This window comes from Mustela putorius, unplaced genomic scaffold, assembly GCF_011764305.1.
Source record: "Mustela putorius furo isolate JIRA1106 unplaced genomic scaffold, ASM1176430v1.1 tig00000738_pilon_pilon_pilon, whole genome shotgun sequence".
In the NCBI taxonomy this organism is placed as follows: Eukaryota; Metazoa; Chordata; class Mammalia; order Carnivora; family Mustelidae; genus Mustela; species Mustela putorius.
This window is the reverse complement of record NW_025421463.1, coordinates 9,261,635-9,281,744: the sequence shown is the minus strand read 5'-3', so window position 1 is coordinate 9,281,744 and position 20,110 is coordinate 9,261,635. Positions and strand designations below refer to the sequence as shown.

The 20,110-nt window shown below is 51.1% G+C and overlaps 1 protein-coding gene across 1 annotated transcript; it reads left to right on the top strand.

The window, feature by feature from the left end:
* Positions 1-365: 365 nt before the first annotated feature.
* On the top strand, positions 366-19,384 carry ISX (intestine specific homeobox). The gene is made up of 4 exons (XM_013051502.2): positions 366-1,536; positions 15,385-15,536; positions 17,187-17,300; positions 18,213-19,384. Exons 1-4 carry the CDS (start codon positions 1,344-1,346, stop codon positions 18,450-18,452), a joined length of 699 nt encoding a protein of 232 aa, XP_012906956.1. The 5' UTR covers positions 366-1,343; the 3' UTR covers positions 18,453-19,384.
* Positions 19,385-20,110: the final 726 nt, after the last annotated feature.

Genomic DNA, 20,110 nt, shown 5'->3' with positions numbered 1-20,110 from the left:
TGCTCTGATATTTGCAAGCCCAGGGAAGCATGTCTGACAGGGACTGCCCACAGGCTGACACCCAACAGAGAGCACCCTGGCCCAGCCTCCAACCTCCACGTGACCCATAAACTCTCCTAGCTGAGCAAACACCCGGGGACACTTCCTGGCCAGCCTGTTCCCATCCCTCATCCTGCTCGCACCTAGCCAGTTCTCCAGCATGGCACCTCCCCGGCCCCCCCCCCCGGTCCACCCTGCAGCTCCGCTCTGCTCCTTCCCCCTTCCCCCCAACACCTGCGTCCCCGGCCTTAAGGAGGGTGGAGAGTTTCTTCTCTTATCAGCTCCTCCTCCCTGATTACACAGTAATTAGGAGCAGAATTCCCCGTAAGGACAGGTGGATGCCTTGTCAGCAGCCAGCCAACAGTTTACAGGACAGACTGAAAGGGTTCCCTCGGTGCTATCTCGGGGGACACGTAAGGGGCATACCAGCTGGGAAGAAGCAGGACACCAAAAAGGACACCAAAAAGGAGGGAGAGTCACGCTGGGCCTGGACGCTCTGGAGAGGCTTGTGAAGTGAGGCCAGGGAAACCGGAAGGAAGGCCAGAGAAACCGGCACTCGGTCCAGCCCTGACACGGACAGCCAGCCTGCAGTGCTTGGACACCCTTACCTAAGCCTGCACCTGCCAGACGGCAGAAGCCCAGGCGCTCTGGAAAGCCTATTTTGGAGTCCAGAAGCAGCAGAAATTGAAGTCCAAGAGGGTTTCTGGAAACACCTTTCAAGGCTGCAGGTGGCCCAGATCGGAGTTGGCCTCCTCGGGCCCAAAGGTGGCACTCCAGCCTTCCAGAAGCTGGCCAGAACCATCAGGTCAGGGCCACAAGCCAGAGAAAAGACAAACGTGGACGTTCCTCTTCCTTCCAGCTCTTTAGCTTAGACGGCAGTGGACATCAGGGATCCCGACCTAGCCCAGGGATTTTGAAAGCAACCATCCGGAGAAGACCTTTGGCAGTACAACCAAACCCAGCGTGGCCATGGCGGCTCCCGTGACATCAAGTCTGCAAGAGCTCTGAGCCCACGGGCCTGGGATACAGCCCACTCCAGCTCTCCCAATGTGACCTGCCTCCTGGGGGGGGGGGCAGTTAGAATAGCCCATGGGAGTCCGTGCAGAGACAGAATCGTGCTTGGATAATCTGACATGAGGCTCCCTGTGCTCCACCTCCGCTTGCCCTTTTGATTCCAGAAGTTCCAGGGGAGGAAGAACGCTACCCTCCACCAGCTTGGCCCTGGGCGCACACAAGGTCCCCTTCTGCCCCTCCTCACAGCCACCCACTGAGTGCCCCAAGGCAAGCCCTGCCCTCTGCAGGGTATGGAGAGCAAAAGCTCGGGGTGCTGTGAGGCCCCCAGGAAGCTGAGACTGTCCTTCTCTATTGAGGAGATCTTAAAGAGGCCCAGCGAGAGGAGCCATGTGGTCAGGTCGGAAAGGGCAGGTGAACAGGACACTGGGCCAGCAGCAGCTGTGAGCTCCGGACCAGAGAGGCCCCCGCAGGCCCAGCCGCAGGGTAAGTGTCTTCTGGTCATTTCTTTTCCATTCCCAGGGTCCCAAGAGCCAGCTGGGCAGGGAAAAGGTGCTCCATTTCCGTAGAAGAAAGAGCCCCCAAAATTCAAAGAGAGGTCAGGTGCCAGGCCAGTCCCTTTCTGTCTAGCCAGGACTTGGGTTTTTCAGAGGCAGACCCCAAGGTTCCATCAGCGGCAGAGGCAGGAACACGGGCTTGCTCCCATCAGCAGGCCACAGCTAAGAATGCTGGCGTCCATTTATTCTCATGGCATCCCCGTGGCGGTAGGGGCTGTCCTGGAGTCTCCTCTTTCCTGACCGGAGAGAAGCATGATTATCATAATTGAAAGACGAGGAGACTTGGCTGTGAGAGAGACGAGGTGCAGGATGTCCGCACATCACACAGCTGGAGAGCGGGTCCTGGCTCTGCCTGCCCCCAACCACCTACCTGCTCAGTCCGACCCAGTCTTCTTCGGAAGGAGAGTCCAGCCCATACGTCTTCCCACAGCTGAAGCTGGGCCTGGGATCGGCCCACCCCGATCCCCTTCCCAGGCCAGTGGCCCAGCCTGGGGCCTGTCCCCACACAACAATGATGAGGCAGACCTCACAGCTGTCCTTGAAACCAGTTTGAGGAAGGGCAACAAGGTGGACACATGCACGTGCTGCGAGGCAGGAATCCTCCTCCGTGGCACTGTCCGGCCTGCCCCGGACTGCGGCCTGCCCTTGGGAAGGTCCCTTTCTCTCTGGTCTCAGATTCACCCTCAGGGAATTGGTTGAGTGAGGGAAGAAGAAGGCAGCTAGGGTGGTCACGAGGGTCTGCTGGGGCCTGGTTGTCGGTGAGACTGGAGTATCTCACTCGTGGGGTCCCCAGTTCTCTCTGCTTTCAACCCCTTGAATCCAAGGACAGGCTGGAAGGCAGCTCAAGGGAGCCCAGGATGCCTCCTCCTACCATCACCAAGCTCTGCTCCCTCCCCCAAGTTCAGTCTCCCAAGACAGGCTTGTGTTCAGTGCAGGCAAGGGGGAAACCCTGGAGGGCTGCCTGTCCCCTGGAGCGGAGTCTATCATGGGAAAAAGTTCAGCTTCATTTCTGGAAGCTCACTGATATCTTCCAGTGAGAAGAATGAGCAATAGAGTCCAACCTGACTCTCTCCTGCTGCAGCTACATGAAGTCTGCGAGTGCCCTCTCTGTCCTAGAGAGAGAGAGAGGTGGGCAGGGCAAGAGGCAGAGAGGGAGAGAGAAGAAAGGAGAGGGGAGGTCCGATCCCCCCACCAGGGAAGCTTTCCTTCCTCTAGTCTGAAAATGGTGATGGCAAAAAGGGAGCCAGTCATTCTAAACCTCCCCCTGAAGATGCTGGCACTCTCCACGTCCGCTATCCTGTTGGACGAAGAACAGACCATCTTGTAAGGGTTTGTCGAAATAGCACACATCAGGATGGGTAGTGCCTTGTGGCTCGCGCAGCACTCCCCTGGCTGTTTCCCACGGAACTGCCACAGTTGTGAGCCCCAACTTATAGATGAGGGACCCAAGAAGAGCAGTCACCCGCAGAAACCACGTGAGTGTTAGCGCTGGAACTGAACCCCGGGGGCCTGCGACGGTCCACGCAGACTATTCCTGAATGCGGCTTAAATCTGTACATCTCCTGCCGCGAGCATTTCCAAAAGGCCAGTGAAGATCCTGCTGGTGGTTTCCAAAATGCATTTGAGGACTACGCAGACAGCTTATTTATGTCAACAGTTCTGTAATGATTCCTACCCTAACCTTCCATTTCTGACATGTGACACCGGTTATCCGTTTATGGTCATGATGGGAGGTTTTCTTTTAGAATGTATTTATTTATTTAGGTAAAACAAAAAACCTACTTGGGAAAACGCTGAGCAGATAATATGGATGGGAGGTCACCGTGTCAGAAACCACAAAAGCAACTTGCAGACGTTGCCCATGAGCCAGAGACGTTGAGACGCTGGGCGTGGAGGATGGGGAGCCAGACTCCAGAAATCCGGCCTCTGAGAACCCTTCTGGTACTGCTAATTCACAGGAGGACCTCGGGCAAGCTGCTTCCCTCCCCAGGCCCCTGTTTCCCCATCTGGAGCGTGAAAGAGCAGGACCAGAATATTCTTAAGGTCCCTCCCAGCTCAAACATGCCATGACTGATTCCATGGCAAACTGGTGGCTGGAAAGCCTCGGTGGTGTCACTCGTGATCCTTTTCTGGCAGAGCCTTCCTCCCCGCAGAGAGGGGTGGAGGCTGTCCGTGCCAGGCAGGAGCAGGGTAGCCAGGAGCTGTGGGCAAGAGGACAAATGGCCTCCGCAGGATCTGTCCCCTCTTCCCCGTCCCAGCCCACCGCCGCCTTCCCAGGAATCTGCATTCTGGCAAACTCTCCCAAATGACCCTGATATAGGTGGTCCGAGGACCACTCTTGGGGGAAGCTGAGGCCCAGGGAGGCGAATAGCTTGTTTTGAGCTATGTGCATGTGTGGGGCCAGCTCGGTCACCCAGGCCAGGACCAGTGCCAGGCCTCTCTCACTTCTCATGGAGGTGACCCTCATAAGGGGTTGGACCCCTCCCACACCTTTGTCCTTCAAAACTTCTGCTCCTCCTCCCCTTCTCCTAGCTCTTTCCCCGTTTCTTTCTGCTCCTCTCCCACGCCCACCCCTTCCTTTCCTGGTCCTGTTGTGGCAAATCACCACCATAGACAGAGTGGCTTAAAACAACAGAAATTGACTCTTATCGGTCTGGAGGGCAGAAGTCTGAATGAGCCCCTGGTTTTCCTCTTTTTCTTCTCTCTTTCCCATCCTCCCTCCCCAATCACCCCAGGAACCCAAGGAAGCTGCGTTGCTCTGCTCCTGGTCCCGGGAATTGGGAATCCAGGCTCAGGCTTTGGCCAGACCCATGGGTATCTCATTGCCTTGTGATGAACAGCTCTGATACTCAGAGAGGTAGACCCAGGGGCTCCCATCAGAGCAGACAGGAGTGGTGCAGAAGGAGGAAAGCTAAAACCTGGAGTGCCCCAGGATAAGTATGGTTTTGGTCACCCCTCAGCCTCTCTCAGTCCCTGCCACCAGAGCCTCACCCTAAGGAGACCATGGAGACACTCCTCTAGGGCATCGGGAGGCTGATTCTAGAATCGAGAACCTGGCTGAATGTTAAGCCCTGTAGCAGTATAGGGAAGAACAAGGCTTGGTCCCAGCTTGCAAAAAAGCATTGTCTTCCTGGGAGCTCCCGCAAAAAAACAGACCAGAAGGAAAAATTGGAGCACAAGGGATTTATGTGGGACATGTAAGGACACAGCACAGAGGTAGTGAAATCACACAAAGAAGGCATGTGTGATTAAGCCAGTGACCACAGTGGGAAACTGAAGCTTATATCCTTTGGGAAATGGAGCAACCATACTCCTCAGAATTATCTGAGCTTTTGAGTGCAGAAATACACATCCTGGCAGTCGGAAGTTGATCTGGAGCACCGAAAGCTCTGAGGGTTACAAGCAGGGCACTGACAACACTACTCTAATGATAGGACACAGAACATCAGAACCAGGAGAAATCAGAGCAGACAGAGGACACACAAAGCCCTGGCTGTCATTTAAATTTGATTTATCCATTGTAGTCCTCATCCAGGCAAGCGTCAAAGAGTGACTAAAATCCACCGAGTGGCTGGCATATCTACTGCTGCACAAGGAATTATCCCCTCACTCAGTAGCTTAAAATAACAATACACATTAATTGTCTCACTCAGAGTCTGTGGACCAGGAATTTGGGAGTGACTCCACTGAGGAGCTCTGGCTCAGGGTCCCTCATGGGATTGCAGGAAGTCGTATGGGCCTGCAGCCTCCTGAAGGCTGAGCCAGAATAAAGGATCGGCTTCCAAGGTAGGCACTCTACGGCTGGTGAGTTGGTGGCAGCTCAGTCGGCTGACCAGGAGACCTCAGTTTCTTCCTATGCAGGGCTCTCCCCCTCCCACTACAGTGTCCTTCCAACTGGAGGGGTCGTAAAAGGGTGTCTTTACGTCCTTTTTACGTCCTTTTGTGTACTTTTACGACCCAGCCTGAGAAACTTGCAAGCAGCGTTCCCGTTGCATTCCCTTTGCTCTGTGAGCGACTGAGTAGGGCCATGTTAAAGATGAAAAGAATTCCTGGGTTGAGAGCCATCCAAGAATTTGCAAACATATCTTAAAGCCACCAGAGGTGCTTAGTTGGGAATGGGACGATGTAGAGAACAAAACACAAGCCCAGCCTCTGCCCGCACACAGCTTCTAGTCTAGTAGGGACGACAAAGAGCCATCTGATTATCATAAGTGAAAGCAGAATGACAGCTGTGCTAAGTGCCAGGGAGAAGGTAACATGGTTCTGAGGGCCTATGCCTCGAGACATTTAGTCTGCCAGCAAAGGCTTCCAGACAAGCCCATGGTTGAGTGCAGTCTGAACACTGAGTGGGGGGAAGGTGGATCCCATTCCATGCAGAGGGAGTCCCCAAGGCAAGGACTTGGTGTTAAACAAGATGTTCAAGGGAGCAAGGTGAGGGCTGAGAGCTGGAAAGGAGCCCAGCCATGCCGGACCATCAAGGACATTTCTGCTTTGTATCCCAAAAGGAATGAAGAGCCACCATAGGGTTTTATGAGCAAAAGGTGCAATGATCATATGAATGAGAACTCTCAGTTCCAAATGACAAAAACCATCGGGTTCGCTGAAATAGAGAAGGAAATGTGTTGCTTTGAGGAACCAAGGGACTGAGCCAAGGGACGGGCAGGATCATAAGCGGGCTTCAGCCATGATGAGAGCCAGGATCAACACCACCATATCCATCCAACGGCTTCTCTGCACCTGCTCAACTTTTCTCCTTCCCAGTGACACCCAATCACTCTGAGAGTTTTATCAGCCTCCAGCGACTTCCCACAAGTTCTCTAAAGTTCCACGTCCAGGAGTCCCAGAGGAAGGACCCATTGGCCGGGCCTGAGTGAGATACTCACCTCCAGACCAGTCAGCCGAGGCCGGAGTGGGTAGCCGAGAGAAGGGGGTGTGTTTGGGCCGTGTCTGGAGGCTTCTTCTTGCTGATCCTTGTCTTCCCTCACACTGTTCTATGCTGGGATGATGGTTTCTCAGTTCAGGGCCCTTATAAGCCTTCATAGGTCATCTTCAGTCTCCAGACCTAGAACTCTCTTAAGTGTTTCTGTTTGTCTCTGCTCTTTAATCAATGGGGTGTTCCCAAAGAGCTTTGCCTCCCCAGATGCCCCTCAGAAGGTAGCAGTTGTTAACCCATTTTCGGCTAGAAACCGCTTTCCCTGCCATTTACAGGGCCCATGGCTTTGCACACCTCTCATCTGAGCACCCTGCAGCCCTGCACTTGGGTTGGCCATGAAGAGAACAGTGAACTTCCTCACCCATGCTTGGCGGGAAGGGTAACTAAATATGATCTCCCTAGCCTAGGAGCTAGTTCTGTGACACTTCCTGTGTCCCAGCATGAAACACGCTCCGGCTGCACAGCCTGTGAGGTCCAACTACGCCCCGGCATTGCCACTAGTACAGATCGGAAAGAAATGGCCACAGGAGGGGAGGACGCATACGCACGCTCTGAAAGCCCGTGAAAATGGCCCCTTGCCGCCCCAGGTCTCAGTACTCACACCATCCCCCTCCATGTGTGAGTCTCGCCCACCAGACCTACACACGCTGTCACGAGAGTCACACCATGACACAGAGAGACCCTGTGAACCTGACCGTGTGTTCCGAGAACAAGGACAAGGGAATAATGAACCGTCTGAGGCCTTCCAGGAAGGCTTCAGAGAGGAGGTGACCTCTGAGATGGGGTCAGGCAGAGAAGGCAGGCAGAGGGAAGCACGTGCGGCAAACCCGAGGGAGAAAAAGGAGTTGAGAAACAGGGAAATCCAGCGTGGCTGGCGTCTAAAAATCCTGGAGCAATGGCAGAGAGGGGATGGGAGATCAGGAGACTGAAGGTCAAGTGCGCCAAGCCGGGAACTTTGACCCTTATTTACGTACATCAGCATCTTTAAAACTTGTGTTTGGAGGAGTGGCAGGCTTCCAGAGATGCAGGGCCACAGCTGCCTCGGACAAAGGGGAGCCAAGCAAGCTGCACTCCGGGGGCCCCCACATGCATCAACAAAGGAGCTCTGCCGCTATCTGTTGTGTGGGGCTCCCCCACACAATTCCCTTTAAACAAAGGGCACACCTGCTTTAAAAAAAAAAAAAAAAGATATACAAATGGAAAGTGCAGGGGTGTGTGTGTGTGTGTGTGCACATTGGCTGAGATCTATACATAAAAAGCATGAGAGTAAGTCTGTGCACAAGAAAACTAACAACCCTGCTCTGCTGAGAGAGCCCTCCCAGGCCCTCCCTGGCCGTCGGCAAATCTCCACCAAGAGGCTTCCCAGTGGTCTTCAGGCCAGTTGTCGCCCTTAGTGATTTCTTTATTTTCGTGTCATCCCTCCCTGGCTGAATTCTCTTTGCTGTTTTTTATTCATGCAAATAATCCATGTATATTATCGAAAAATAGAAAACACAGTTAAACAAAAAGAAGGTGAAAAATGTAGCTGTAACTCTACCATCTCATCGTCTAGCATTAACCACCATTAACATTTGGATAGAAAGATACGTAAGCACAAAGAGAAAAGCTAAGAGAGATTTTTGTTTTTACAAATGCAGAGGCTGATGGTGCAAGCCAAAAGTGCTCTTTACTTAAATTTATTTTTTAAAAAAAAGGGGGGGGCTGTTTCTACAGAGATTCACAACAGACCTTGCAGAGAAGGAAGGATTGGATTGATTTGAGCTTGAATAGATGAGTATCTGGTGATGTGTCATTTGGTGATGAGTATTCACCAGACAAAGAAAGAAGACAAGTATTCTAGGCAGGGGGAGCTGTGAGACCAGGCACCTAGAGAATAAAAGGGCATGACCAATTTGTGGAATCTAGAAATGATCAGGTGGAAAGAAGATGATTCGGGAAAGGGTGGACTTGAGGAGCCTTGAATGCCATGCCAAGGAGTTTTCCTTGTATGCTATGAGCACCAGGGTAACTGTAGGAAGTTCATGACCAGGCTAGCAAGAAAAGCCCAGCCCAGGTCTACCCTGGCAGGCTTCTGCCTTGTACCCTGCCCATCATGTCCAGGCAGTGTCCCCAGCCTGCAGAAAGGCTCCAAAGTGTGCCCTGGATCCCCTCCATGCTGCATCCACTGAACGAAGTCCATTTCCAGAACCTTCCTCCAGTGGCAAAGCCCCCCAGGGCCTTTAGCTGAGCAGCCAGGACCAATTAGCAGACCGAGGAGAAAGAGCAATCAGGGGAGGGAGCCGAGCGCAGAGAAACATCGGTTTATAATTAGGTGGCCTAATCACCTGTGTAAATTGTGTATTTCTTATGATCGATGTGCTAAACGGCTCAGGTTTAATTAAGTTCTGCTGACTCGTTCTCTTTGAAGACCCACTGAAGTGTGATTCACAGCTCACACAATTAATAACAGGGAGAGGAGAAACTTGAAAGGGGCAGCAGTTTTTGCCACCTTCTTCCACCCTCTCCCCGCCCATCCTCTGCCCTGCCCTGGTGCCCTTGGCCCACCGCAGTGGGTGGGCTGCACTGTGGCCACCGGCTCCTCAGCTTCCATGCCAAGAACATGGTCAGGAGATGCTGGGCCTGGACAGGAGCTTAAAGATTTTATCACTCCCAATCCAGTGCTCCTTCCAGAGCTGGGAAAAGGGGACCCAGTGACCCCATCAACCTCCCCTCTGGAGCGTTTGGGACATCCCAGTCCTTCCTGATGATCAAGAACCTCATCCAGTGCCTAGGACACTCTCACAGTGAGCTCCTATTTCCAGCGTCTCATTGAATGAGGTTCCTTCTGGTTCCAAAATTCCATAGACCAAGTTCTGTGTTCTACATTCTTCTCTGCTCCATATCAGTCCATGCTGTTCTGACTTTTCTCACCTGCCTCCTCTCCCTTATCATCCACTGTGGTCTGTAACCCATGCCTGCCTCGCTGGTGCCTCCCACCCCTTTCCTGGAGCAGCTTCCACCTGCATCTGGAGGGAAAACTAAAGAGTGGCCTTTCATCTCTCCTTAGTCAGCCTCTCAGATACTTCTCAGAGATGTAGGCCTGGCAAGTCCACCCTTCTTTTTGTTTACCCTAAACTTCCCATTTCCCCAATGCCATCAGAATTGGTGCCCCAAGAAGCTGAATTTTTATTTATTTTATTTTATTTTATTTTATTTTATTTTATTTTATTTAAATAACCACATGGAGATGGTAGCTACCATCCTAAACATTGCAAACCTAAGGAGCTAAACTTTTTTTTTTAATTTTTTATTTTTTATAAACATATAATATATTTTTTAAGGAGCTAAACTTTTAACAAAGTCTTGCCTCTGGTCCAAACCTGTTTTCCTGAAGCCAGGTCCAAGTCTATCTGACTTCTCCCATACTGCTCTTCTGGTTCAGTCTCATGAATTAAATTTCAGGGGGCCCCAGTCACTGGGAGTGATCTCAGCCCCAGGACCCCTCCATCCCTACCACTCCTTTTTATAGTCCTCCAATTTGAGGCCATTCAGTCTAGACTAACATCACAAAAAGGGCTGGGGGACAATCAGTGTTGACTATGGGCACTCCAAGAACCCACAGTCAGACTTGAGAAAGAAGCTTTGGCATCCTGAGTCCTGCAAGGTGGTGGGTTTGAGGCTCAGCCTCCATCTCTTCTGTGGTGTGGATTTGGGATGTGTCTGTTTATTCCCTGGAGAAGTCTCTAGAGCCATTGGACACACACACATGCACACACACACACACACATACATTCATTACCATCATCATCACTATCATCAACATCATCATCATCACCATCATCACCACAATCATCACCATCACCATTACCATCATCACCAGCATCATCATCACCACCACCAACATCCTCATTGTCACCATCATCACCATCATCAACACCATCATGACCACCACCATCACCATCATCACCATCATCACCATCACTACCATCATCACCACCATCATCATCATCACCACCATCATCATCATCATCATCACCATCATTATCACCATCACCATCATTTCTCAAAGACAAACATCTGAGAATGTGTAGCTCAGAACTAATATGAAAACATATTTTTCTTTTTTTTAAATATTTTATTTATTTATTTGACAGAAAGAGATCACAGGTAGGCAGAGAAGCAGGCAGGGCAGGGGGGTGGGGAGCAGGCTCCCTGCTGAGCAGAGAGCCCGATGCAGGGCTCAATCCCAGGACCCCGAGATCATGACCCGAGCTGAAGGCAGAGCCTTTAACCTACTGAGCCACCCAGGCGCCGCTGAAAATATATTTTTCTAACTGACCAGCAATTTGCCAGACGACCCACTCTCCACAAAGTCAGAGGTCACTTATGCAGAAAAGAAGTAGATCCTTTCTTTCTCCAAATTATGCCCTCCAGTCCTGCCAGAAATAGGGAAAAGCCACATGTATCTTAAAAGTTTCTCCTTTAGTTACACAAATGGAAGCATTGAAAAAATTATTCTATTAAGGAGTCTATTTTTAGTCATAAACCCTTGTTTGCCTAAATTTCCTTCTGGAGAGAATGGAGAAGGTGGCTTCTTTTTCTCATCATCTACATTGTTTCTAATCCTCTATTCTCCATGATGCTTGCTTTCCCATATTCTGGTTCTGCACCCTACATTCTCTGTCCAGGATCCCCCATTCCATAGCTCTGTACTCCCAGAAGAATCCTAACTCCAAACTGTCCCAGACACCACAGTTTGCCCAGGAAACCTGGAATCTTCCATCCTGTGAATTTTTTTTTTTTTTTTTGCAATGTCCTATAGAACTGCCCAGTATTACTATCACCTAAAATGCTGGCCTTGTGATTGAATGAGCGTGAAATTGTCAACATGGCTTGTTCGTTTTTGTACTCCTGCAGATAGGCCCCCAGTGCCTACAAGATGCTGGGCACAAAGGACATGTTCCTTAAGACTCAGCAACGGGTTGACATTGCCATCTCTCTCTGTATCAATTGTTACTGGCTTCAGTTCTACCCTTAAACACACTGCTAGCTCTAAACATAGAATAAATATCTCTTCTTAAAAATTTTTAAAAAGAAGATAGACCTGGGAGGGCAAAAGAGATAGGGAAGGAGCTCTCTCAAGTCCAATCAGGTGGTTCACAGTCCAAGAGCTTATTCTAGCAAATGATAATGTTTGAAACCTCACTGTCTGTGACTCCCAAGAAGCTCCCAAGAGTTATCGAAATGAGTCAAAGTCCTCTGAGGGAAGAGAAAATAATTAACAACAAGCTTGAGGGGTAACAGAGAGGGATGAGACCAAAGGCAGACTATGAGATGCCATTTCTACCACTGAGGTCAATGGGCCTGGTTAATCCCAGAGATTGAGGAGTAGCTTCAGCTGTAGGAGTAGCTTCTCCTCTCTGGCCCTCGCCTTCCACCAAACAAATGGTTCCCTGGGCAGGCCCAAGGCAAGGTGTTTTAAGTCATCCAACCTCCACCTGAAGAGAAAGAGAATTATAGGATGTCAGGATGTATTTGGCCTGCTCTCTTCACCCATTGCACAGATGGGGAGACTGAGGCCCAGAATGTAAATGAAATGTGGCCCAAGTTGTAGAATTCAGGAAGAGAGCTCAGGTCTCCTGATGTCCAGTTCAGTGGGTTTCCTTCTAACAAATATTAGGATAAATAACAAGTGTGCACGCACACCACACACACACACAAAGCACACATACCACACATACACATACACATATACACACACCACACATGCATGCACACACACACACTCTTCGGTTGTTAAACAATCATAACTAAGATCCACTCTTCACCCAATGTCTACTCCAATTCATAGCCTGTAGTGCTTTTACCTCGTCTCTTGCGGGGGTGAGGAGGAAGGTGAGCTGCGTGCGAGAAAGGAGACCTCAGGAAGATGTCAGATCCCCACCCTCCTTTTTAGTCATCCCATCTGGCCTGTGACATCTGACATTGATCCCCAAACGTGAAGGGGGTTTGGGGAGGGGGGTTCTACCTTTCCCACAGTTCCTAGAATTACATCATGTAGACTTTGTTTGAAGTAAAACTAAGTTGCAGCCCTGTCCTCGGAAGTGCATGGTCAGGAAAACAAACCCACTACCACCTGATTCCATCCTTCCTCCACCATCTGTGACCCTTGTCCCCTTCACGACGTACAGGGAAGGCTGCACATGGGAGATCTTCCTTACGCTTCATGCTTCCCTGGTCCTTCTCCAGAGCAGCTGTCCCAAAGCCCTTCTTCATCCCTCCTGCTCTGACCCCTTCACCTCACTCACTCTCTGCTGGAGACCCGACTTCTGGTTCACCTGCCCCGAAACTCACCTGGTACCCTCACCTGTATAGCGAGTGTCTCTGCCAAGTCTCTCCCACAGCTGTCCCTTCCAGCGCCTCTCCAGAGCCCTCTCTCTCCCCTCAGTCTCCTGACGTGCTCCACGCTACTGTCTGAAACTTCTCCCCAGCCTCCCCCGCCACCTTCTAACACCTTCTCAATATATGAATTCTTCTCCTACTTACTGCTGTCACTTCTCCCCAACCACTCACGCCTTCATCCACTTTCATTCAACCTATATTTGTCAAAGTCTCTAGGAAGTGTCAGACGCCACACTGGGTATGTTTGGGCTACTGCAAACATAGGTCCTCATTCCTTGGCTTCTGCCATCATATTTCTACCCAAGTAGTTTTGCTCTGACCTTCAGTGTCCTCCTAAATGCCAAATTCAGGACCCCATGCCTCACATCCATCTTAGAACAAAACAAGCTAAATAAACATGCACGCATGAATGCAGGCCAAGGTCAAGGTCAAGGTCCAACACCACACCAGGCACATAATAGGTGTTTGATGAACACACTGATATTTTCTGACTTTTCTTCCTCTTCTCCCTCACTTGTTTTTAATTCTACGGACACTCCTTTCTTTCCAAAGCTCTCTTTCCCCCTGTTTCCTTGGGCACTGTTTGGGTCTGAGCTTCCTCTGGCTCAGATCAGCTTCCCCAGAAAACAGACTGATATAGAGATTTGCTGGAGAACATTTACTGGGGGCTTTTCATGATGCTATCCTGTCCTTTCTGTTTTGGTCCTGGGAACATACACTCTCTCTCCAGTTAGCAACTGCCATTCTTCCTCCACGTGCCCAGCACACCTTTGTGGACGTGTCTGCAGTGGCTGCCTCCCCTCCGCCCCTTTCACTGCCCACTGAGCCCTCACTGCCTGTTCCACGGGACTGCTATGACCCTTCTCTGTCTCTGTTATAACTAATCTATCCCCAGCATTGGCACAGCTGAGCCTCTTACTTGAGTTTCATCACTGGATGTCCTCCTTTTCCTCCTGTCTCTGGGACCTGCCCATTGTGGTGTCCTTCACTGATTTCTCTCGGCTCCCTTACGGGCTGCTGAGCCTCTGCTCAGTGGATGGTCCAGGCTTACCCTCCACTTTTCTCTACATCCCTTCCTGCCTGAGTAACCTCAGCCAAATATACACTGACCCTTCCCAGATTTGAACCACAGTCCTGAGACCCACTTTGAGCTCCAAACATATATTCATCTGCCTACTCGAGAGTTGTTTTCAATACCCAATAGGCATTTCAAAATTTATCGTGTCCCAGCAGAATAGCTGATTCCCCATCACACACACACACATGCACAGACCTGGCTTCCCGGGCCTGTGTTAGGACCAGTGTAGCTGCCTACAGTACTGCACAGAGGCCTAACACTTGGGGATTTAATGCTCATGGTCATCTTGAAACTCTTAATAATTTTACGTGTGAAACTGTGCTTTGTCAGTGAAGTTCAGTGGGACCAGAAAGCAAGCACTAGGGCCCTGAAGCCTTGACTCAATGCTCAGTGCCCCTCCTCCCACCACTCTTCCTTCCCAGCATGGGCTCTATCTAGGCCACTTGTTTCCCCATCCCTACCCAGTGACGGATACTTCCTCCATCCTGTGTGATTCCAGTGATGGGAGGGATTTCAGGGTATGGATGGGAGGAGGCTCAAGTTCAAGTACATGTACTCTGGTGCCAAGTGAATGGGTGGGTTCTGGTCGCTGTAAGGTTTCACCCTATTAGTAACCCTGTGCCCAACGGAGCATGACCTTACATGGCAAATTTAAAAACCTAAGCAAACAACAACAACAAAAAACCACACTGACAGGTCAAGAGAGACTGCAGAAGAAAATGAAAAGCTTTTTTTCCTGCTTTTTGAACAAGAGCACCACGTTTTCCTTTACATTAGGCCCCAGAGATTACGTAGTCAACTCCACATGGACACAAGGCTGGACAGTTAGATTGGAAACAGGTTGTAAGGGACTGACTGCTGTGGAGTTCAGTTTTTACTTTGTAGACCAAGGCTGGCAAGTTTTTCCTGTGAAGGACCAGATGGTAATTATTTTAGGCTTTGCAGGCCATATGGGTACTGTTGCAACTACTCAGAGCTGCTTGCGAAAGCAGCCATAGACAATACATAAACCAATGGGAGGGCTGTGTTCCAATAAAACTTTATTTACAAAAACAAACAGCGGGCCAGATTTGACCCTCAGGCTACAGTTTGCCATGGCCTGTTGTAGACAAAGGCAAGTCATTGAAGGCATCTGGACACCAAAAAGGACAATCATGGGAGTTTCTAGAAAGTTATCTTGACCCCACTGTTTAGGATAGATCAGAGAGCTGGACCTAGGGACAGGATTTCTATTGAAAAATATTGCAAAATTCTGAGCAGAGGAGCCAGTGCCCAAGACTCTGTAGTGCAGCAGGAGTTGAAAGAGTGAAATCAAGTAACACAAAAGCCTCATCAGGGTGCCAACAGCAATATCACTAACCCAACTTGAGCCCTCTTCCATCCAGAGGAAAGAAAGAGCAAGCGAAGGGTCCGAACCACCTTCACCTCTGAGCAGCTGCATGAACTGGAGAAGATCTTCCACTTCACCCACTACCCGGACGTCCACATCCGCAACCAGCTGGCAGCCCGGATCAACCTCCCAGAAGCTCGGGTGCAGGTACAGCTGTCAGCCCCCACTCTCAGCCCCCAACCTCAATGCTTTGGGGTCCATGGGTGAGACCCTGTGGATCATGAACCCTCCAGGGCTGCAGCATCTGAAATTTCCCATTGCCTTTGTCCCTTGAATATAGTCACATTTGCCAAATATTATTTCCAGGAAATAAGGTCACCGTAGTTACAAGGTGGTGCCTGTCTTTGGGAGGTGGAAATGGAGCAGGGTGACTTCAGTGATGGCCATCGGTATCTGCTTCCTGCCTTCCCTCTCCCCCTGGCTGTAGTTCCAGAACATCATTCACCATGTAGCCCCATTCACAAAATAGTTATTGACAATCTAGACCAGTGGTCAGCAAAGACCAGTGACCTTTATCTGTAGAAGGCCAGATGGTAATTATGCTGGGTTTTGTGAAGCCATACGGTCACTGTCTAAAACATTATTGATGAGCTCTACAATTTGAATTTTGTGTAATTTGCACGTGTCGCAAATATTCTTCTTTCTATCTTTTCTCCCAACCATTTAAAAACGTGAAAGCCATGCTTAGCTCACGGGCCATACAAAAACTGGTAGGAAGGCCAGGTTTATCCTGCTGGCCTTAGTTTGCCAACCCCTGATCCAGACCCCATAGGTGTCACTTTGAAGGCAACATAGAGAAGTGGAAAGGGCCATCCATGGTCCGAGATCTACCTAATCGAGAATCTGTCATTTGTTCCCCTTGGAGTGTCTGTGGTTAGAGATATAGTTGCCCCTTGTCATTTACCAGGGGCATGTCCTGCCTCTTTGCACACTCCCAATTTTGCAAGTACCCCCCTAGCAAATCCAAAGCCAATTGTGACACTGCTGGCTGGCTCTAAAACACTTCTCTACATCACTTTTTTTCCTTTTTCAATCAAATATGATGGACTCATTCCAAATTCAAAAATCTGAGCCAGGGCCCAGGTCAACATTTTACTCTTGATTTTATCTCATCCCACTTTGCTTCTGGCTACGGACCACGGCTGCTTCAGACTTCTCCCTTTCCCTTCCCACTTAGAATCAGTCATTAGCTGCATGGACAGCGCCTGCAGGCGCTGTGAAGCTCCCTCAGCAGAATGGCCAAGGACAAATGCCCACATGTCAGGGACAGCCAGGGCACCCGTGAAGACAGGGAGCTGCCAATATTCAACCTATAGACGCCAAGGGGCCCACCGGGGTTGCGAGCCCATGGCCTACCAGCAGGAAGCAGCCCACGGAGGAGTTTTATTTGATCTGCACAGCATTTTCAATCTCTAAAAATTGAGATTTCCGCCTTAGATACTGGGAGAGCCTGCAAGGCCAGGCTTGCATTTCTACAGGATCCCTGCTGGCTGAAGCTGAGACACTGCGCCCTCCAGGCTCTGTTCCCCCACAGACCCCACCGCCCCTCTTTATATGGCATCCAGCTGCTCCACTCGGGCTCAAGCCCCCAGCCCCACAGGCACTGAAGGTTCTGATCTCTGGTCCCCTCTCAGAGGGCAAACCTCCTGAACCAAGGAAATCCTGATGCTGTGGAGCTTTCTAAACTGTAAAGAGCCAGTCCCTGGGAAAGCATCAGGATCATGCTTTTGTGGGGAAGGTAACTGGGTGGAGAAAAACCCTGCGGCTGATCTCCAACCTGGTTTTCGCCCACCCCAGATCTGGTTCCAGAACCAGCGTGCCAAGTGGCGGAAGCAGAAGACCGGCAGCCCTGGGGCTCCACAGACGCTGAGTGAGGCCAGCTTGGCCCCGGCCATGAACCCGGACAAGGCCGTGAGTGGCTGAGGCACCCTGGGTGGCGGTGGGGGGCCCTGTCTGCAGGAACGTCCCACCCAGACACAGAAGCGAAGAACCCCAGGGGCTCTGTGTACAGTAGAGGGTACAAGGGAGGCTCTTCCAGAAAGAGCACAGCCTAGACTGCTCTGGATGTCTGTGGGACGTGGGACAAGCCGCTGCCCCTCTCAGTCCCCACGTCCTCATCTCTTGGGTGACAATCACTGTACCTCTCCTTCCAGCGTGGACAGGCTTGTATTACTAGGCAGAACTTCAGAGTTTCAGAACCAAGCAGGCAGGGAGTAAGGGGCAGTGCCCAGAGGTTGAGCAAGTAGGCTCTGGAGTCAGACTGCCCAGGTTCGAATCTCAGCTCTGCACTTAACAGCAGTGTGGCCCAGAAGAGTCACTTCGCCCCTCCAAGGAGAGTAGTTATTCGATGAGGGTGAAATTGCTGAGAAATGAAAGGCCTTGGCACCTAGGACGTGCACTCTGAGCATGGGCTGTCCGTGCAGGAACGTCCCACCCAGACACAGAAGCGAGGAACCCCAGGGGCTTGGTGTGTCAGACACAAAACAGCGGGCAACCAGCAGTACACAACATAGACAGTCCTGTGGTCCGAGGTTTGTGTATGCCCTCCGTGATGCTATGAGGTAGGATGTCTTTACTTCTCCATGTTTTGCTAATGCAGAAACTGGGCACCGAGAAGTAAAGTGACTTTCTCACCTCAAGCAAGTCCTATAAATGCCAAGATTAGGACTGGGTTTCCTGGCCCCCGGGGCACACATTTGTCCCCGACATTGTCCCCTACCCACCCTGAGTTACCCAAGTCCTGGGGGAAAGTTGGCGAAGCCGCGGGACAGCTCCAGGTGAAGCCTAGGACTCACTTCTCACCTTACCTTCCCCTTGTGACAGGGTCCCAGGCTGCCGCCCTCCACTCAGCCCCTGCTGGCTCTCCCCACCGGGTGCTATCCACCAGCTCCCGGTCAGCGGGTCTCTGCCTGGTGCCCCGGCCAGATCACCCTCCTGCCATGCCACCTGTGGGAGACGCAGCCTCTCCTAGGCCCTCTCATCCAGCAGACCTGCGTCCCTGCTCTGTGCTGCCTTCCACCTGCGAACCCCAAATGGAACAGCCTCTGTGCCACCTCCACATAGAGATTGAATCCCATCTCGCCAATGGAGCCACTCTCCCTCTCCAGGTCAAGACAGGAGGCAGGAGGGTGCCCAGGCCTCTGGAGGAATCCACCTCACCATCCAAAGAAGGCCCATGGCCCAGAAAGCCTCTCTGAGCACATCCGGAGGAAGGTTGCTTCGGACTCAGCAGTAAAACGAGCAATACAGGAACTCTTGTGGCTCCTCCCAAGGTTGCCCTCTTGGCTCAGGAGACAGAGGCTGGGTGAGAACCCCAGATGAGTTCTGGACCAAGGAGGGCATTATCTTGCATTCCTTTCTCCTCTAACTCGCTGTGTGACCTCCAGCTGGTTACTTACCACCTCTGGACCTCATCTCTAACACAGGCATTTGAACAGGTGACTCCCAAGGGCCCCTTCTGGCTCTTCCTCTGGTGAGGTGAACCACGGCAAGAAGAGAGGCAGAGAGGAGGCCAAGGAGGGGTCTCCAAGGAATGTCTCTTCATTCATTCATGACACATGTATTGAGCACCTACTGAGTACTCTATAAATAGAACTGGATCCAGACACAAACAACGGAGGCTCGGCCCCCAGGAGTTCAGTCCACTTGGCCCAAGGGGCTGTGCTAAGCTTCCCCTGCAAGCAGAATGTGTACTCGGTGACCTTGCTGTTGGCCCAGTGACCTTGCCATTGGCCCATGCCTAACAAATTCTGTAGGGCTTTGATGTGAATGCACTAAGTGGGAGAGAAATAAAGGGAAAGTTTTTTTTTTATAAACATATATTTTTATCCCCAGGGGTACAGGTCTGTGAATCACCAGGTTTACACACTTCACAGCACTCACCAAATGAAAGTTTTTTTTTTTAAATTAAAACAAAATGTAGTGTCTTTTGGTTATCCTGCTGGACTGGGGAGGGATGTTGCATTTCTGGTCTGAATAAAGAATACGACCGTGAACTCTTTCCAGAGTTTATTTCCCAGGACTAATGCAAGGGCCCAGCTAGCAGGCCAGCCTCCCTCCGTTGTAAGGAGCCTAAGGATTCTGCGGATTCCTTGCAGCAAGACCTTGGGCAAATCACATGCCCAGTCTGAACCTCAGTTTCCACATCTGTAAAACAGAGGTAGTAAGCCCCACCCTACTTTTCTCGAAGAGCAGTTGGGAGGCTCTGAAAGGAGAGAAAGTGCTTCACCAAGTGTGAGGCTGGGCCCGCTGTTGTCCCCAGATCCCACCCAGAAGGGAGATGCTTTGGGTCCCAGCCGTGGAATACGCCACTCCTACTCCCACGGAGGCCACCCCAACTTTCCCTGAGGCCTGAGCCCTGCCGAGAAGTCCCCTATGGCAGAGGAGAGGGTTTCCTCCTAACTGGGCAGTTAGGCTCCTCCTAACTGGGCAGGCTGGACTGCCACCTCCTCCTTCTCATCTGTAAACTGGAAGGCCTCCACACCAGCTCTGCCCTCAAGCACGCAATATACCTAAATCCAACTACAGCCCGCAAACAGGACTGTGCTTTGTAAACTGAGAAGTGCGGAATCACTCAGAGCCCGTGAAGGTCATCACTGACAGACACCTAGTCTCCAGCAAGCTCAGGAGGAAAGGAGGCGACCAAGGGCTGGGGGAGCACAAGAGCCGATTAACAGGGGGTGAGCCTGATGTTCATGCAGACACCACCACAGTGACTGGGG

What these genes read in the sequence shown, in the direction of transcription:
- ISX (XM_013051502.2), top strand. Translation starts at nt 1,344, where the DNA reads ATGGAGAGCAAAAGCTCGGGGTGCTGTGAGGCCCCCAGGAAGCTGAGA. An exon ending in CCCGCAGGCCCAGCCGCAGG is followed by an intron (nt 1,537 to 15,384) that starts GTAAGTGTCTTC and finishes TCTTCCATCCAG; the next exon opens with AGGAAAGAAAGAGCAAGCGA. An exon ending in TCCCAGAAGCTCGGGTGCAG is followed by an intron (nt 15,537 to 17,186) that starts GTACAGCTGTCA and finishes CGCCCACCCCAG; the next exon opens with ATCTGGTTCCAGAACCAGCG.